Source organism: Paroedura picta, chromosome 2 (genome assembly GCF_049243985.1).
Source record: "Paroedura picta isolate Pp20150507F chromosome 2, Ppicta_v3.0, whole genome shotgun sequence".
NCBI lineage: Eukaryota > Metazoa > Chordata > Lepidosauria > Squamata > Gekkonidae > Paroedura > Paroedura picta.
The window spans coordinates 28,726,477-28,745,806 of NC_135370.1; the positions used below are offsets into that span (position 1 = coordinate 28,726,477).

At 45.3% G+C, this 19,330-nt stretch overlaps 1 protein-coding gene across 1 annotated transcript; it reads right to left on the reverse strand.

Annotated features, from left to right (window-relative positions):
• Positions 1 to 238: 238 nt before the first annotated feature.
• DUSP19 (dual specificity phosphatase 19) lies at positions 239 to 11,323 on the reverse strand. The gene is made up of 4 exons (XM_077319525.1): positions 10,906 to 11,323; positions 10,550 to 10,596; positions 8,208 to 8,360; positions 239 to 2,467 (listed from the first exon to the last, which is right to left on the reverse strand). The coding sequence occupies exons 1-4, from the start codon at positions 11,129 to 11,131 to the stop codon at positions 2,249 to 2,251; spliced, it is 645 nt and encodes a 214-aa protein (XP_077175640.1). The 5' UTR covers positions 11,132 to 11,323; the 3' UTR covers positions 239 to 2,248.
• Between the last annotated feature and the right edge of the window lie 8,007 nt (positions 11,324 to 19,330).

Here is a 19,330-nt window from a genome sequence, read left to right on the forward strand (position 1 = left end):
ATGTCTCTGTTTAGTATCATAATGTCTGATTACTAGCTAGTTTGCCTAGAACACTCTGCATGGCTTTCTGTCTTACGCAGACTTTAAAGGCTGAGTTGCTAAGGGCAACCCTAGAATGTATTGTACAGATCCTGTGATGCTGATGTTCAAAAATAAATATACTTCTGATTGATGTGATCAAATTTGGCTTTTGATTCATTGAGGACATGCTGTGAAATTTGAAGAGGTAAGAAAAAAATTGGTTAGAAGATTTTTATTGACTCAAAGATAAAAGGATTTTTTAAATAATGTTTTATTTAGATTTTTACATTAAAATTAGATGTACATTAAACATCACATGATATTAAAGGCAAATGAAGTACTAGAGATGGGGTCCCCGTGGCTGAGGAGCCATGAACCTGGTGTCATCTGTGAGGCCTGCCTGACCATGGAGGCTAAAGCTATGAAGGTAGTACAGCTGGCATTTTCCATCTTTGACAAGCTAATCTAGTGCCCTACCTGGCCCCAGAGCACCTTTACCACGGTGATCCATGCAATGGTCATCTTGAAATAACACTACTATAACTCGCTTATCATGGGTCTTCTCTTTGATCCAGAAACTACAACTGGTCCAAAATGTGACAGCCCAAGTCCTCTCCAGGACTCCTTGGAGAGCCCACATCCAGCTGGTCTTCCACCATCTGCATTGGCTTCCAGTGGAATTCCGAATCAAATTCAAAGCGCTGGTTTTGACCTTTAAGGCCATACACACGCTGGGACCAGTGTATTTAAGGGACCCCACGCCCAACTATAGCCCCTCCCAAGCATTATGCTCATCAAACACCAACCGACTAATGATCCCTGGTCCCAAGGAGGTACACCAGGCCTCAGCCAGGGCCCTCTTGGCCTGGTACCCTTCCAGAATGATCTCCCAAAGGATTTAAGGTGCTACCAGAGCTTGCCAAGTTTCACTGGGCCTGTAAAATGGAGCTCCCCCGCCAGGCATTTGGCTGAAGCCAGAGCAGTAGATATCTAGTCGGCCCGTGTGCCTTCTCCCTGGTTTCCCCCAGAAGTACATAATCCAAAAGAAGTTCTAAGTGTCCTGTATCCATCCTGGCCTTCCCCGCTGGGTGGCTCTCACAGCTTACTTTCCACAGCCTCTCTCTGTTTGGTGTCACTGTTTGGTGTCACTAGGCAGTTATCCCTGGAGTCTGAAGGCACAATGTTTGGTTTCATTCTGCATAACTGTGGGAACCATTTGGTGGGCAAACTTTAGGGAGAAGGGGGACACGGATATATCTGTTCCTGGAAGACTCCATAAAGTGTCTTCAACAATGTACGTTTTGCGATGGCAGTTCCCTCAAGGTTTCCAGTAAAGCTATTTTACTCATTTCTGATGACAAGCTCTCAGTCTGGTTTGGTGTCTTCAAAGGTACACTTCCTCAGGGTCATGACACTGAGGCAGGGATATGAGTCACGGGTACTGGGAATCTGGAAACCTAAACCGCTGGTTTTAAATTTTATCAAATTGGTTATGATTATTATTATTATTATTATTATTAGATTTATAGCCCGCCACTCCCTTGCGGCTCGATCCTAATGTATGCAATGCGGGTCGCTTAGTGGGGCAGTATAAAATCATCAATCATCATCAAATAACAAATAACTAAAATAAAAACAAACGTGTTGACAAATCATTTTGGAAGAAAATGAAGGACAGCTATGAAGTAAATATGTTTCGTGCACAGATGATATGGCTGAACAGGCATAATTCTCTGTGCAATCCTAAACAAACTTTCATCCGTGGCAGGGTTGCCAACTCCAGGTTGAGAAATTCCTGGTGATTTGGGGACAGAGTCTGGGGAGAGCGAGGTTCAGTGAGGGACGGACCTCAGCAGGGGATAATACCACAGAATCAGACTTTAAAGGCAGCGATCTCTTCTGAAGATCAGCTGTAATTCCGGGAGATTTCCAGGTTCCACCTGGAGGCTGGCAACCCTGATTCAGTTGAGGACAGTTACATGCAAAACAGCAACTACCAAACCAACCAGTCATTGCAAATCCAAACTGATTCATTATTGTAACACCCATTACTGGGAGAATTAGAACATTGAAACAATGTACAAGAGCACAAAGGTTAATTCCACAATGACAGCTCAGCTTCAGGGGCTAATTCTGGGCATGGCCCATGACTTTGTAGCCAGAGGTATCAGGTGCCTCTTCCATTTTCAGGTCAACCAGAAAGGTTCATCCTTCCCCCTTTTGCCATTCAAATATCATTTAAGGTTCCATTTGCTTTATTATTGCACTGTTGGTATTTGTGAAGCTGCTCCATAAACCCAGAATTCGGACAAATGGCTGGTCTCGCGTTCTTCACCACAGAAAAAGCCTGAGAAAAACCGAGTCCTTCTGAATGCATGAGGAAGCCGATGACAATGGCTGCAGCACGGGAAACTCCTGCGTTACAGTGAACAAGCACCACACCATCCTCCAAAAGAAAGGGGGAAAAAACAGAACGTGTTTAGTAAACCATAGCAGTCAAAAATAGGTTTCACGACCATTTGCTGTTCAGCTGTAGGATTTTTAGGTGTGCAGTTCTGATCAAGGACATAGTAGAGCTGGAAAAGATACAAAAAAAGGGCAAGCACATCTCCCCAGATTAATAAGGAGATATGCCCTACCCCTTTCTCAGTCTCCTTGCAGGAACTTAAACTAGGCCTTCGTTTTAAAGCAAAAGGGTATGATTAAGTTCACTTCCAAATAATGGTGTGTATTATTACAGCGTTAGCCATTTCAGGCAGAATGCTTCAAGGAAGGAAGTCAAGCCTGCGCTCAAATCAGCCCCGTTCCAAACTGGGAAATTCTGAACAGACCAAAAGCATTTCACTGGTGCAAAAGGAAGTTCCCAGTCCCTTGAGCCTAAGGGAGGGGTTTTCCTTCTTTTTAAAGCTTGGCACTGAACAGAAAGAAGAATCTGCTAATAAAGAAGAATCTGAAAATTTCATGCTAGTCTCCACATTTATTTTATCAGAATGCTGAATTTCAATCCTTCCCATGAAGGTCTGAAGACAGAGACTATGGATGCCAGCCTCCAGTGGGACCCAGGAATCCTCTGGAATTACAGCTCATCTCTGGACTACAGAGATCAATTCACCTGAAGAAAATGGGTCCTTTGGAGGGTGGACTCTATTGCACTGTACCCCATGGAGGTCCTTGTCCTTCCCAGGCTCCATTCTCAAATCTCCAGACGTATCCAACCTGGATCTGCCAACCCAACCCCCTGGCCACCAATGGAGATCTGGTAATCCTAATGGAGAGCAGGATCTAAAGGGGCATGGACAACATTCTGCATGTCCTCTAGCTTTCCAGCTCTGTCTTCCCCCTACATCCTCTTGTGCAAGCTTTCTCAACTAAGGTTTCATGAAACCTTGGAGTCTCTTGATGACCCTGGAAGGGTTTCCTGAAAGGGTGGGGGTTAATTAATGTTTAACATATTTTTAAAATTTGATAAACATTTACTGGGTGATATGACCACACAGGGCCATGTCAACCTGCCCCATCCCCCAAAATTGCCAATGATGGGCCTGGAGGGGATGGGAAGGGGAGGGGCCCCAAGTGGACATGTACACAGCTATGCTTCCCAACCATATTCTGCAGAATCACACCATTTCAGGGGTTTCTCAAAACCTGAAGTATGTTTCAGGGGTTTCTCAGACAAGAGAAAGTCTGCTCTTGTATCTCCTGAAAGCATCCCTCCCAAGTATGAGGAAACCTTCTGGAATGGTATGGTGGAGGGGGACAGCAAAATATCTCCCCCCCCCTCCATCCGTGGCTGTCCCAGCATGGAACTGCATGCCCACCAATGACATCTATATTTGACAGAAACATTAACTCAAATTAGACTAATATTGTACTTCCTAGTCCTAAGCAGTTTCCGTTTACTCCTAAACAATATAGGTGTCCACAAGAAATCACCAACGACAAATCGGAAAGCATCACCTCCAACTTCACTCTACATGCAGGAACATAAAGCAGGCCTCAGCCACCTTAAGCAAAAGATGAAAGAAATCTCTGTTGCTCACGACTCGGTAGCTTTTGCCAGGTGGAAAAATGAACTGCTTGAAACCCTGAGAAGCTGTCTGGGCTAGCAGACTGGCTCCAATTAACTGATAAGGACCAAGGTCACGGGAGCGAGGAAGAAACTAGGTCAAAACCTCCCATGTGAAACCCTACCACAAAAGTCGATAACCTTGTCTTCCAAATATGATTGGATCGCAGCTGTTGCAGGAACTGTAACAGTATAAGAAGTTTACTTGAGAGAACGGAGAGTCGTCTCCCTAAATATGTAAAGTGAAGAGTATTTATTTGTCTTTGCATTTATTCCCCATCTTGCAAGGCATCCTGAGAGGCATGTCCCCCCCCTCCACTCCCACTTTAGCTGAACTGGTTGAGGTCACTTCTGAAAGATTCACCAGCCACATTGGATTGATTCTTAGTAAACTGTCTTGCCCTGTCCTAGCTGGCCCAGGATAGCTTGATTCCATCAGATCACGGAAGCTAAGCCAAGATGTCCTTTTTTAGCACTTTGATGGGTGCCCACCAAAGAATCCCAGGGTCACTACACAGAGGCAGACAATGGCAAACCCACCTCTGAACATCCCGTGCCCCATAAGTCAGTCATTTTTTATTATTTATGAATTCGATTTCTAACCCGCCACTCCCGAATGGCTCATGGCGGGTTGCAAAGTCTGTATAAAACCACAATAAAACTACCCCTTAAAATCACAGGCATAGATTTACAATCAAGTAAAACCAAAAAACATAAGATGAAAGATAAAATGCAGAGGAAACCCAATACATCTCGGTCCAACCTGCTCCCTCAACATTCTCTCCGAGAGGGAGAAAAGAAAGGGGCAGATAGAATCCATAGCTGCCGTCTATATAGATGTATCTTATTCCTGAATCCTAAGGGGAGTCATATAGCTCTTCCTTAGCACTCCGGCCTCAACCATAGACCTTGCAAGAGCTCCGTCTTGCAAGTTGCAACTTGGTGGCAACAACAACAAAACAAAGTTAGAAGTCTAACAGTAAGCATTCATCTTTGTGCATTGGTTAACAGCCTCTCTTCTTCCCTTGTTCATTGATAACAAAAAGATAATCTACAAATTGCCCATCATTTTCCGATGTAAACCTAGGCTCTTGGCCTTCCCAACATTTCTGTAATAACATATTGGTGATATGACAAAGTCCTTTGTTACAGATTTGTTTGCTTTAGTCACTTAGTGAGTCCTTTCATAACCTTGTTTTATTAACTTGTGCTCCTTTGTAACACGGGGAGCTTTTTTCGTGAGGGGAAAATTATCTAATGTTTCCGTCCATCTCACAAAAGCAACTTGCATTATGGAGCAATCCTGTAATGAAAGCGTACAATGCCCCCTAGAGTATAAAGAACTGAAAAATTAAACTTTGAAGACACACCCGAGGCACGAGCACTGCAAACCTAGGCAGAGTGCTACCCTTTTTAGCCCGTTGCTTTCAAGGGGCTTGGAAGAGGGTTAACTCTGCTGAGGATTGCGCAGTTGGAACAGCAAGTCTAACTGAGAAATGCAGTGGAAACTGTAATCAGAAACCTCAAGGAGGGCATTAAGTGAATGTCCGTTTCAGGTGACTGGTAAACAATATGCTGCGTTCTCCCCTTCTAAAATAGCACAATGCCCGATGAAGCAATATTACCTTCCTTCCTTCCAAACTATGTAAATAATGAAGATGAAGGGGGTCATGGAATAAGCTGGAATCAGATGTGACAAGGCACTGTCACCTTGCAGGTCACATGAATGGGTAATAAAAAATGCGTCAAACTGATGTCTGTTCGCGCAATGCGGGCTTAGTCTGAGAATGCAGGGCTATTATAAAATAATAATCTGGATATGCAATTTAGCATTGATAGAAAGCAAAGTCCTAGTAAAATGTATAAATGGCCGTGGAAAGCACTATCAAAGTACAGCTAACTTACGGTGACCCCTGGTGGGGTTTTAGGATAACAGATATTCAGAGGTGGTTTGCCATAGCTTGCCTCTGCTTCATGTCCCTGGCATATTCCCCAAAGGTCTCCCATCCAAATATTAACCAAGACCAATGCTGCTTAGCTTCCAAGGTCCAATAAGATCTGGCTAGCCTCAGCCATCCAGGTCAGGGACAAAACCAGTTAGTATTAATACCAGATGTTAATTTTAATATTCAGCTTAGTGCCACCAGCCAGCAATGTAAGGCTTGCTTTATACCCACTGATTGCTGGAGTGAGGTAACTTCTTGCATGACCAGAAGACATTTCAGTGACACAAGAGGAAATTCCCAGTCCCTTGACCCTAAGGGAGGGTTTCCCAATCACAGTACCAAGATACCATTTGGCACTGCGAAGGCCTCTCAATGGATTTTCAAAATGGCGGCTGGGAAGAGCCCTCCTACCCTGTGAAAGATAAACGAGTTTTTAATTTAAACCCCCCCCCAACAATTTCTATCCTTATTTGGGCAGGTAATCTCCCCCCTCCCAGAGTAACCCATGATGGGTCTGGAGGGGGTGGGCCCCAGCCATTTAAACCTTTATCACCCAAGACTCCTCTCACTTCCAGGAGGGCACTGCAGGAAGGTGTGGCCAACAGACATCACTTCCTAGTACCCTGAAGCCTGAAAAATATTTCAGCAGTACCTCCATGATGAAAAGGTTGAAAATGCCTGCCCTAAAAGGTGGCTTTTCAGGGCACAAACTCCTGAAGCAGGAAGGAAGGGACAGGAAAGCCCTATTCCAATCCACTGGGCTAGCTTTGGGTCATCTGTAACAGGGGTAGTCAACCTGTGGTCCTCCAGATGTCCATGGACTACAATTCCCATGAGCCCCTGCCAGCTAACGCTGGCATGAATTGTAGTCCATGGACATCTGGGGGACCACAGGTTGACTGCCCCTGATCTGTAAGACAGAGCTCTTGAGGCCATGGTGGGGTCCTGGAGTTACTATCGGGGGATCCCTTAGTGGTGGTTAGATCTGGACCCTCGCTCCCAATTGAGAGAGAGCTCTTGACTGCCAGTTGGACAGAGGGTGGTGAAGAGGGTGGAAATTAGAACTCTTTTATCACCATCTTGTAATACTGTATGCCTGTGGCGCAGAGTGGTAAGGCAGCTGTCTGAAAGCTTTGCCCATGAGGCTGGGAGTTTAATCCCAGCAGCCGGCTCAAGGTTGACTCAGCCTTCCATCCTTCCGAGGACGGTAAAATGAGTACCCAGCTTGCTGGGGGGTAAACAGTAATGACTGGGGAAGGCACTGGCAAACCACCCCGTATTGAGTCTGCCATAAAAACGCTAGAGGGCGTCACCCCAAGGGTCAGACATGACTCGGTGCTTGCATAGGGGATACCTTTACCTTTAATGATAATGTTAATATTTTAGGGTTTTTTAGGGGTTTACTGTTTTTTATTGTTTTATTGTGAACTGCCACGAGTTGGAATGGAGACCGGTAGTATATACATTTGTAAATTTTAAAAAGAATCTCATTCTTGTTCACAGAATACAGTATTTTTAAATTCTGGGAAGGAAGGCAATATGATATAGTCTGATCTAATTAGATATCGGAAGGTAGGCTGGGTTAGTACTCGGATGGGAGACTACCAATGGAGGGTTTGCAGAGGGAAGCAAGGGAGAACCACCTCTGCTCTTCACTTGTTGAAAAACCCTTGCTGGCGTTGCCGTAAGTCGTCTGCTGTCTGGTGGCACTAAGCTGAATATTAAAATTAACATCTGATATTAATACTAACTGGTTTTGTCCCTGACCTGGATGGCTGAGGCTAGCCAGATCTCATTGGACCTTGGAAGCTAAGCAGCATTGGTCTTGGTTAATATTTTAAGATACTGCGGAATAACTTTCGGTTGAGTTTAGTTTACTGAAGATATTTGAATAAAAATTAAGCACAGAGAAAATCTGCACTTAAGTTGGACAGGGATGATTTGCCTGGCTATATAAAGAGGACGAGAATAATATCTGACAGTTCTCCAGAAAATTGCATTACTGTAACAATATGTTCAGTTTCACTTTATATTCAGGTCTTCTTGGTTAGCGATTTAGAGGGGCTCCAATCTCAGCAGTAGCATTAAGACCATTGGGTCACAAGGCCCGCTTGCTCATTTCATTCGCCCTGCTGAAAAATTGTTGCCCCTCATCACTGGCTTGAGGGATTTACCTTCAACTTGACTTGCTCAATAAATTCAAAGCATTCTGGGAAATAAGATAAAAGGTCAGTCTCGGGCAGATCGAGAATAGGAATGGTCTTGTAAGTGAAGGCATCGGGGAAGGCATTTTCAACTCCGTAGGCAATGTTTAAAACATGAGTGACCTAAAACAGAGAAAAGCAATGGTCAGGAAAGCAAGCCGCTTCGGAAGTCTCCAACATTCAGCAGTGTTGTGGGTCTCCATCCAACACTGAGTAATCTGTCATAAAGTTTATAATTATTATAAATTGTCACAGATATTTGACTGGCAAAGGGTGCTCTGCAATTCAAGATCTAGAAGAAGGAGGAGCTGGATTTTATACCCCACTTTTCACTGCCTGAAGGAGTCTCAAAGCAGCTTATAAACATCTTCCATTCTTCTCTGCACACCCTGTGAGGTAGGAGAGGCTGAAAGATCTCTGACAGGACTGCTTTGTATGAACAGCATTATCAAGGTTGTGACAAGCCCAAGGGGAACCCAATTGGTGGCTTCTAATCTGGCGAGCCGGGTTCGATTCTGCACTCCCCCACATGCAACCAGCTGGGTGAACTTGGGCTCACCACAGCACTGAGAAAGCTGTTCTGACCAAGCCCCTATCAGGGCTTCCTCAGCCTCATCTACCTCAAAGGGTGTCTGTTGTGGGGAGAGGAAAGGGAAGGTGACTCTAAGCTGCTTTGCGACTCCTTCTGGTAGAGGAAAGTGGCATATAAGAACCAACTCTTCTTCTTTTGCATGTGGAGAAGCGGGGAATTAAACCCAGCTCACCAAGTTAGTAGCTGCCACTCTTCACCACTATACCATGCTGGCTCTAACCAAGTCCTTGGGAATTGCAGAGGTATCTTTGAAGGAGTCTTGGTGTTCCAAGCAACACTGCCTCCTGGAGTTGTGCTGGTATTACTTGTATTACTATTATTATTACTATTACTATTATTATTTAGGTGGGCAGCCATGTAGGCCTGAAGTAAACAACGAAAGAGGAGAAACAAACTCATCCCCAAATCTTCCAATTTATGTCAAAAGGGTCAAGCTACAACAATTTTTAATAAAATATTTATCATACACTGTGCACATATACAATTAAATACATTAGCCTTTCTGGATATCAGACAGTACAAGTTACAGACATTCCTGGTGGATGAAAATATCCTGTGAACCACATATAAACGCAGTAATGATAAAATAAAAATTATTACTGCATTTTATGCTACCCATCTTCCACATGAGCTTAAATTTAAATTTCAGAGGACAGCTGGTTGTGAAAAATCTGTAATCATCTCTGAATGTGTGTTATGTATCTTTAATAATAATATATTTGTAACCACTAAGGAAGGCTGTAGAAGCCTAAATGCGTCTTATGTGGTTCATAAGATACACTCATCCATCAGGAATATCTGTAAGTTTGATCCAGCAGTACCTTTAAGACGAAGTTTTAATCCGGGTATGAGTCACACGAAAGAAGAAGTGTGTATGCACGCAAAAGCTTATATCTTGAGTTTTCGTTTTAAAGGTGCAGCTGGACTTGAACTTTTTAATTTTATTATTAGTGCATTTTATATTACCCATCTTCCACATGAGCTTATGTTGTTCTGTAGAGCAGTGGATCCTTTTGCACTTTCCTTCCTTATATTGTACTTTTACATGCAATTAAAGGTTTGTTGTAAAAGCTTATGTTGAATACATTTCAGTAATTAATAATCTAGTGTCTTGTAGTATTTACATATTGTGAAGTAGTAAAGACAAAGAAGAATATAAGATCAGCCTAACTGAAACTGCACTCAGCTTTCCAGTGGAAGTATTGTCACCTCTGTCCCAAAGATATAATAATAACAATAAGAACAACAGCAACATATATATATTATAGCCCACCCCCTCCATTTTGCTCAGGGTAAGTAGCAACAAAAAGATACAAAATAATAAGTTTTTACATCATTTAATTAGTTGCTATAAAAGTTACAAACTTAACTTAAACTTATGGGAGGGGGTAGTTTATACCGAGCAGATTGCTATTTTGTGGGTAGGATTCTTAAGCGGGGAGGCCAGCATTTCCCCTGTTACAAGAACAAGTCCCTTATATTTTTTCCTCGATTACAAAAACAAGTCCCTTGCATATTAGTGGAACTAATTTCAGGCCCACAGCTGTAGGATCAATTAGACCTGCTGTCTAACAAAAGGATCATACACCCCTCCAGTCTGCAACGCCATTCAATAATGACCAGAATGTTCTTGCAGGGGAAGGTCAAACTTTTTGAAACATCCAATAGAGGCTTCACCAGAGCCTCAGTTCTCATCATCTATAGCCTTAATTCTCGTTACCCTGTATTTTTTCATGGTCTCCAGGTCATGAGCAGCATCCTGGGATCCTGTGAGGAGAGAAGACACGTCGTCTCACTGTTTGCAAAAGGCATGACATGCGGACATCAGGACCGCCTGGACCCTTACAGAGAGAGGTAACTGATAGAAAGCCATGCTACGGACACACAATAAGCATGCCGTGGTTAGAAGGAATGCTAAAGGCATATTTGACAGCACCCAATTGCAGAGAAAAGATGTACCCCTCCCTCTCTCAAAGCCTACGATATTACTACATTAGTGCAGTTTTGGATTTTTTAAAAAATGCCCACCTACCCCCTTTCTTTGTCCATCCCTCCCCCCCCCCCCTCCATACTCACCCAGCAAGAGCCATGGCTTCACGACACCCACTTGCAGATCCAAGCTCAGGTCCTGTACGTAACCGCAAGCATCCCCATCGTTCAGATCAGCCGCTTCGACCACCTGCATTCGGGCATCCTTCCACGTCTCTATGATTCTCTTCCCTGATAAAGTGGTGACTCGGGTACATTGCTTCCTTAAATTGGTCTTGGAGAAGGATCTGATTTCTTGAGTGAGTGAGTGCATTACATGGGCAAAGAAGCTGTCAAGCTGGCAACAAACAAGGGGGTGGGGGGGTCTGAGGCGTTTGAGGAGAGAGCTTATTCTTTGCCTGTGTCACTTTCTTTCTGCGGGAGTCGCATCCCCAGCGCCGGCCGTGGACAGAGTGGTACCCCCCTTTCCTCTGCACAGAAGCCTTTTCTATTTAGCTTCCTGCGCCTGAGAGCCTTGTGTAAGGCAGCTTTCCATTGGCCGCTGAGATCGGTTTCCTGATTGGTTAAGAAGCCCTTTCTGTCAAGGAGCATTGAGCCGCCGGCACAGATGAAATGACACACGCGCACATCCTTGCATCCGCTCACGCTTCTGTTTTTTTTTTTTTTCACCGCCCTGTCAAATTGTTTTGCTCCAAAAAGCCGGGCGGCGGGGGCGGGGGCGGGGGCGGGGGCGGGGGCGGGGGCGGGGGGGGGATAGTAAGCAAAAAGGCAGCAAAAAAAAAAATCCTCAGCAAAGCAGAGACAAAATTATAATATGATGAATCCATTTTTGTTAATCAGACGTGTGAAATCATTAGCTCACAAGCAGAGAAATTGCAAGGATTTGTGGGGTGGGGGGGTCATTAAAAGAGGCTGGGGTTTGCTTTCAAGAAGGAGAAGAGTTGGTTTTTATACCCCGCTTTTCACTACTCAAAGGAGTCTCTACCCATAGAAGTTTCACTACCCAAATCACCTTTCCTTCCTCTCCCCACAACAGTTGGGGCTGAGAGAGCTCTGATAGAACTGCTGTAAAATCTAACAGGATTCTGACTAGTCCTGGGTCATCCAGCTGGCTGCATGTGGAGGGGGGGAGCTCAAGCCCAGCTCCCCAGATTACAGGCTGCCGCTCTTAATGACTACACCAAGCTGGCTCAAGGCCAGGAATATTATTGTTGCAAAAACACCATACGAGGTTCCGTTCGTTTCAAAAACCCATTAAGAGGAACGCGACCAACGGCTGAATGAACAATACTGAATAAAAGCTTAAACAGAGACCGATTAATCCGTTGTGATCCTTCAAGAATGCAGAGTTGCTTGAACAGATAGGCCAGATCTGTCTTTGCTGGGCTTTGTTTCTGGCAGTGCTAGATTTTGAAAAACCTACGGCGAAAAGAATTTCAGCATCCCAGGAAATCTATCAAAGTTTGTTGATGCAGTTGTCGTTGCGGCAACCGGCATCGAATGTCCTGTGTAACCGATCTACTTATTTGTGCTCCATCGTGCTCCTGTTATCTCAAGACGAGGGCTGCCACCCACTGGAGTCTCAAGTGATTCGGATCTGCTGCATTATCGATTGACACGGCTTTATGTAACGTAATAGCAGCATCGCGATGAATTCAAGACGATCGGGGGATATCAGGCGCTTCAAAAGCGTCAGGCTCAGACGTCCTTTTCAAGCAGCGGAGAAAGTGTTTGTGTTGCTATTTTTGGCAGAGGGTGATTTATATATAGCTTGCCGTTGATTAAGGGTGAAGAATTCAGGTGCCTGCCAGTTTGAAGCAGCCCTCGACTTCCTTGCGGGTCTCCCATCCAAATACTAAACAGGCCTGCTTAGCTGATAACCGTGTGGCAGACTCTTCAGTTTATTTGTTTTGTTTTATTTTTATTTATTTATTTAGATTTTTATACCCTCTGGGCGGTTCACATAAAACATTGTAGAACATTTACATAGAACATACAACAATATAACAACGATCATGATATAACATGCCAACCAGAACAGTATTTCAAGAAAATGATAACATTGACAATCCCTGGGTAGGTTCGACCTCTCAGTCTGATAAGGGGGGGCCTGTAGATGTTTTCAGTCGGTCGGCCTCAAGCAAATGCCTGGTGGAGGAGCTCCCTTTTGTAGGCCCTGCGGAACTGTGGGAGTTCGGCCAGGGCCCTGATCTCTTCAGGGAGCTCGTTCCACCAGGTGGGGGCCAGGATGGAGAAAGCGCTGGCCCTGGTTGAGGTCCGACGTGTTTCTTTGGGGCCAGGGATCTGCAGCCAGTTGGAGGTGGCGGAGCATAAAGCACTGTTGGGGGTACACGCTGGGAGGCGGTCTCTCAGATACCCTGAGCCCAGACTGTGTATGGCCTTGAAGGTGATTACCAAAACCTTAAGCTTAATCCGGAATTCAACTGGGGGTTAATGGCTAGAACAGCTTTTCTCAAAGTTTTTACCACTGAGAAACCCCTGAAACATTCTTCAGCCTTTGAGAAACCCCAGAAAAATCCCACTTGGAGGCTGGCATCCCTACATAAGAGTCCAACCTCCAAAACAGCCATCTTACCAGACAGATCTTGCTCATCTGAGGATTTATTGTAACAGCACGAAATCATAGAATCATAGAATCATAGAGTTGGAAGGAGCCATACAGGCCATCTAGTCCAACCCCCTGCTCTACGCAGGATCAGCCCTAAGCATCCTAAAGCATCCAAGAAAAGTGTGTATCCAGCCTTTGCTTGAAGACTGCCAGTGAGGGGGAGCTCACCACCTCCTTAGGCAGCCTATTCCACTGCTGAACTACTCTGACTATGAAATTTTTTTTCCTGATATCTAGCCTATATCGTTGTACTTGAAGTTTAAACCCATTACTCCAGCCACCACCTGGAGAGTGGTAACCCTAACCCTGGTCCTTTGAAAGGGTGCTACAATTCATGCCTGCTTCTTTTCTGCTCTCTGTCTTCCCTATGAGAGGTCTGGCTTGTCGGTGCTCCTGGGATCTGCTGCCCTGAGCCTCATTTGGAGCCAGAGCTGCTAAGAAAGGACAACATTCCAGGACCCCTGAAACCAGTTTCATGCGGTTCAGACTGCAGCCTCTAGGGGCTCAAGGAAGGGAGAACATTTCTGCAGAATTTACTAGGAGGCCGAGGGAAATCATTTGGTAAATATAAAATGAATAGAGTTGGAAGGGGCCATAAAGGCCATCTAGTCCAACCCCCTATTCAAAGCAGGAACAGCCTAAAGCATCCATGATAAAGATCTGTCCAGCTGATTCTTGCAGACCATCCATCTCCTTAGGTCGAGGATTCCCAACCAGGGGTCCGTGGACCCCCAAGGGTTTGTAAGAGCTCTGGAGGGGAACTGCGGCCCTTCCCCTCCTACCTAAATAGACTTGGTCACAATCTAGGGAACTGGCGATCTCTACCAGGAGGGCTCACTGGGTAGGCTGTGGGAATCTTTAAACCGCCCGTGGCGCCGCGGGCGCCACGGACTAAATAAAGGCTAAGGGGTTCTAGGGTGGGATGTGTCCGTGATGACGAAGGGTCCGGATTGGACCCTTCCTCATGACAGACAATCGGAGGGACCAATCGCGCCTGCCGATTGGTCCCTCCTATTCCCGCGGCTCGCAGTTGCTCCCTTGGCCGCTGGCCTGGCCCGTCGGAGGCGCAAAGCCCCTCCGACGCGTCAGGCCGGCCGCAAGGGAGCCCCCGGCAGCCACGCAGAGCGCGGCTGCCGGGGGCTCCCTGCCCGGCGGCCTGACGCGGCGAGAGGCGCGAAGCACCTCTTGCCGCGTTAGGCCGCACCCCAACGAGCCCCCACCAGCCGCCCTCCGCCCGCCCATCGACGGAGGCCAGGCCACCGGCAGCAGCGCTGCCAGCGGAGGAGCCTCCGGCACCGACGGAGCCGCCACTCGCGCCGGAGCTGCGAGCGGCGGTACACGCAATTAGGAAGACCAGCCAGCAGAGCTGCGATCAAGCCAGCAGAGCTGAGATCCGCCACGGGAGCGCCGCTGTGCCGCGCCGACCGGGGGGGCCCGAGCTAACACCTAGCGCCTGCTGTATTAACACTACAGCGGGCTTATTTTCTAGTAAAAATATAAAAGGGATGAAGTCAGTTCTGGTATGGTATGGGGGCTACAGGCTGTCTTCTCAGCTCCTACCCTTCTTTCTGGCCTACATAAGATAGAACTACCATAGTAGTAGTACTAAAGGCAGGGGGAGGAAGTGAAAGAAGGGTGAAAGGCGTAGGTAGTTATGCCACTTTCGGGGGGGGGGGCAAGGCAGGGAGGCGTGGCTAGCTGACATTATTTCTGGGGGTCCTTGAAGACTGAAAAATTTTATCAGGGGCTCCTGAAGAATACTGCATTGGGGAGTCGATTCCACTGCTGAACTACTCTGACCGTGAAAGTTTTTTTTCCTGATATCTAGCCAGAACCATTCTCTAACATAGTTTAAAGCCATTACTGCGGGTCCTCTCCTCTGCTGCCAACAGGAACCATTCTCTGCCCTCTTCCAAGTGACAACCTTTCAAATCCCTGAAGGGAGCAATCATGTCTCCTCTCAACCGCCTCCGGGCTGAACCTGCCCTGATAAACATTGGATCCTGCTAAACCAGGGTTGCCAATATTTTGAAACAAACAAACAAAAAGGGATATGTTTTTGGACTGACTACTTCAAACAAATGATCACTAGGACAAATCTCATTTTAAATACCCCTACTACTTAAGCTAAAGGTATCCCCTGTGTAAGCACCAAGTCATGTCTGACCCTTGGGGTGACACCCTCTAGTGTTTTCATGGCAGACTCAATACGGGGTGGTTTGCCAGTGCCTTCCCCAGTCATTACCATTTACCCCCCAGCAAGCTGGGTACTCATTTTACCAATCTCGGAAGGATGGAAGGCTGAGTCAACCTTGAGCCGGCTGCTGGGATCGAACTCCTAGCCTCGTGGGCAGAGCTTCAGACTGCATGTCTGCTGCCTTACCACTCTGCGCCACAAGAGGCTCATTGATTGGCAGTTTAGGGTGTATTTAATAGTAGCAGAGCAAAACATAGCAATTAGATAGCAGATTTTTTTTCAGTTCAACCGCTATAAGGATTTTCAGTGCAATCCTAAAAGAACTTTCATGGGAGTAAGCACCACTGTAATCCATGATGGGATGCACTTATTAAGTTACTGTGCAATGTTTGCATTTACAAGCAGGACTAGTGTTTAATTTCCACAGCAGAATATTGGAAATGATCTACTAATCATCTATGCTTATCTAAAGTATGGGTGGGATTAAAAACACTAATGTGAATGTAAAGATCTAATGTAAAAACACTAATGTGAAAGCAAAGAACCAAGAAATTGATCCCATAAGTCCAAGAAAGAGCCTCTTGTGGCGCAGAGTGGTAAGGCAGCAGAAATCTTGTCTGAAAGTAAACGGGGGGGGGGGGGGGTAAACGGTAATGACTGGGGAAGGCACTGGCAAACCACCCCGTATTGAGTCTGCCATGAAAACGCTAGAGGGCGTCACCCCAAGGGTCAGACACGACCCAGTCCTTGCGCAGGGGATACCTTTACCTTTTTAAGTCCAAGAAAATTGTGCAGCACAATTCTGTGCATATTTACTCAGAGGTAAGTGAATGTATTGGGACTTACTCCTTTGTGTTACTTGTGTGGCTGCAACATTTTAGCCGTTACAAAACATCTGCCCAACCCCACCTACCCAAATTTTACAAGGCAAACAGCTTCTGAAACTCACAAAATGGTTTGTAATATGGCATGGTCAGTTGTTTACATCCTGGGGTGGTAATTCACGTAAGGTGCTGAAAATTCCCACCACAGGGGATGATCCCTGGCTGCCTTGACCTCTTACAAGTTAAATTGAAGCCAGTCAGAAGAGCCAGGCCTGGATGGGGGCAGGGGCTGACAGCAGAGAGAAAACGAGAGTCAGAGAATCTCCAAGACTTATTTACATAATGACTCAGTTTACTATTATGTCTGAATCATGGTAAGTTTCTGTCATTTGCACACTGGAGTAAATAGACACGGTGACACTTTGGATCTCGGGGGGGGGGAAGTATTACAGTATCTTCAGGGACAAATGGTTGTAATTTTTATTCCTACCAAGCAGGCATTTGTTAGTGAAAACAATACTTTTATATAAACAAATAAAAATAATAAAAATCTCTGTATCACTGAAAAAATTACTCCGCTGGTGGCAGAAAATTCTGTTACATTATGGAAGCCACACAGCGGAGTGAGGTGTTCTGATTCTTTTTGAAAATCCACCCTTTCTGCTTTCCTTTAGTGAAGATTAGGAAACATGAGCGCAAAATGAAAAACCAGGACAAATTTTTCAACTGTGGGCATAATGCAATCTGACTGGGGAAAACCCCAGAGGCATTGAAGCCCTTAACTTCAAACACGTTAGGAGTTCATTTTCACTGGAAGGAAGGAGACTCCACTAATGATTAATGGTGGTGTTTTATTAACAGCGGTGACTGATGATCAGGGGAGGGCAATGAAGTCCTATGAGAGAATAGACGGTATATAAGGGAGATAAATCTGTTTTGCATTCAAATATTATTTTTTCACACTAGCGAGATGTCGCAGGGGCCTATATTTTCCTAATTAAAAGGCAAATTATTATAAATACCATCTGCTGTATCACCTGCAGTCATTTTCAACTAACGGACAAATATTCATTCAATTTTAATTCCATGTGAAAAGCTGGTGGGGAGAGAGCTCACAGATGTAGGCCTTTTACAAAGTGTTAAAACTGACAGACTATTTCCTTTATAAAGACATACAACAATAATTATATCCACTGTAGCACATACCTGCCAAACTCCTCAAGAAAAACATTTTACATTTGTGTAATGTCCTGTGAAGAATATATGACATAGAATCATAGAATCATAGAGTTGGAAGAGGCCATACAGGCCATCTAGTCCAACACCCTGCTCAACGCAGGATCAGCCCTAAGCATCCTAAAGCAATAATAGAAGTTTTCCATTACTTGCAGGGCCTACAAAAGAGAGCTACTCTGCCAGAAGAAGAATTGGTTCTTATATGCCGCTTTTCTCTACCTGAAGGAGTCTCAAAGTGGCGTACAATCGCCTTCCCTTTCCTCTCCCCACAACAGACACCCTGTGAGGTGGGTGAGGCTGAGAGAGCCCTGATATTACTGAAGAAGAAGAGTTGGTTCTTATATGCCACTTTTCTCTACCTGAAGGAAGCTCAAAGCGGCTTACAATTGCCTCCCTTTCCTCTCCCCACAACAGACACCCTGTGAGGGAGGTGAGGCTGAGAGAGCCCTGATATCACTGCTCGGTCAGAACAGCTTTATCAGTGCTGTAGTGAGCCCAAGGTCACCCAGCTAGAAGTCCACACTGCTAACCACTACACCAAGCTGGCTCTGGTTGAGATCGACTGAGGCCAAACATCTACTGGGCTCCTTGAACCCATACGCTGACCAATCAAGGGTCTGTTAGATTGTTACTGTTATGGTTAGAATGTTATTTTCTCTGTTTATTTCTATTATTATTACTGTTACCTTACTTGATACAGTCACAGAGTTCGAGGTACTGTTCTTTGTTTTTGTTCTATGTGAACCACCCTGAGCCTTAGGGGAGGGCGGTATACAAATGTAATGAATAAATAAAAATAAATACTTGGTATATATTCATGGAAACAAGCAGTCCTTTGAATAAGTCAGCCAGTTCTCAATATTTATGAGTCATTAAAATAAATACTAAAATAAACCATATGATTACGTGTCTTTCACACCTCTGATTCTTTAGAAGTCAATATCAAGGTACATTTGTCTTTTGTTTGATGTTCTTAATTGCCTATAATTATTTAAACCCACAGTCAAGATGTAAATGATTCTATAACTCTATCCCTCATTCATATTCATGAAAATGGTTTCAGCTTCCTCATATCTACTGTGGTAGTTTTTATTTTAATTAATTTATTTAAGTCATTTATTAGCTAAACACACCTCCCTGGATAGGTTGTTCCACAGTCACGAGCTGCCACTGAAAAGGCTCTCCCTCATGGTGCAGACCTCCGTGGCCAGGATTCTCAGTCATCGTGGAGATCCCACATCCGGCCAGCACTCCAACAACTTGGCTGGCTCTCAGCTGAATTCCGGATTAAGCTTAAGGTTTTGGTAATCACCTTTAAGGCCATATACGGTTTGGGCCCAGTGTATTTGAGAGACCGCCTCCCTGCTGATACCCCCAAAAGAGTCTTATGCTTTGCCACCTCCAACTGCTGCAGATCCCTGGCCCCAAAGAAGCGCGTCGGACCTCAACAAGGGCCAGAGCCTTCTTGGTCCTGACCCCCACCTGGTGGAACGAGCTCCCTGAGGAAATCAGAGCTCTGCCTACAGTTCCGCAGGGCCTGCAAAAGGGAGCTCCTCTACCAGGCATTTGCTTGAGGCCGACCGACACCCTGCCATGACTGAACAAATTGTTCTCCCCACTGTTGTT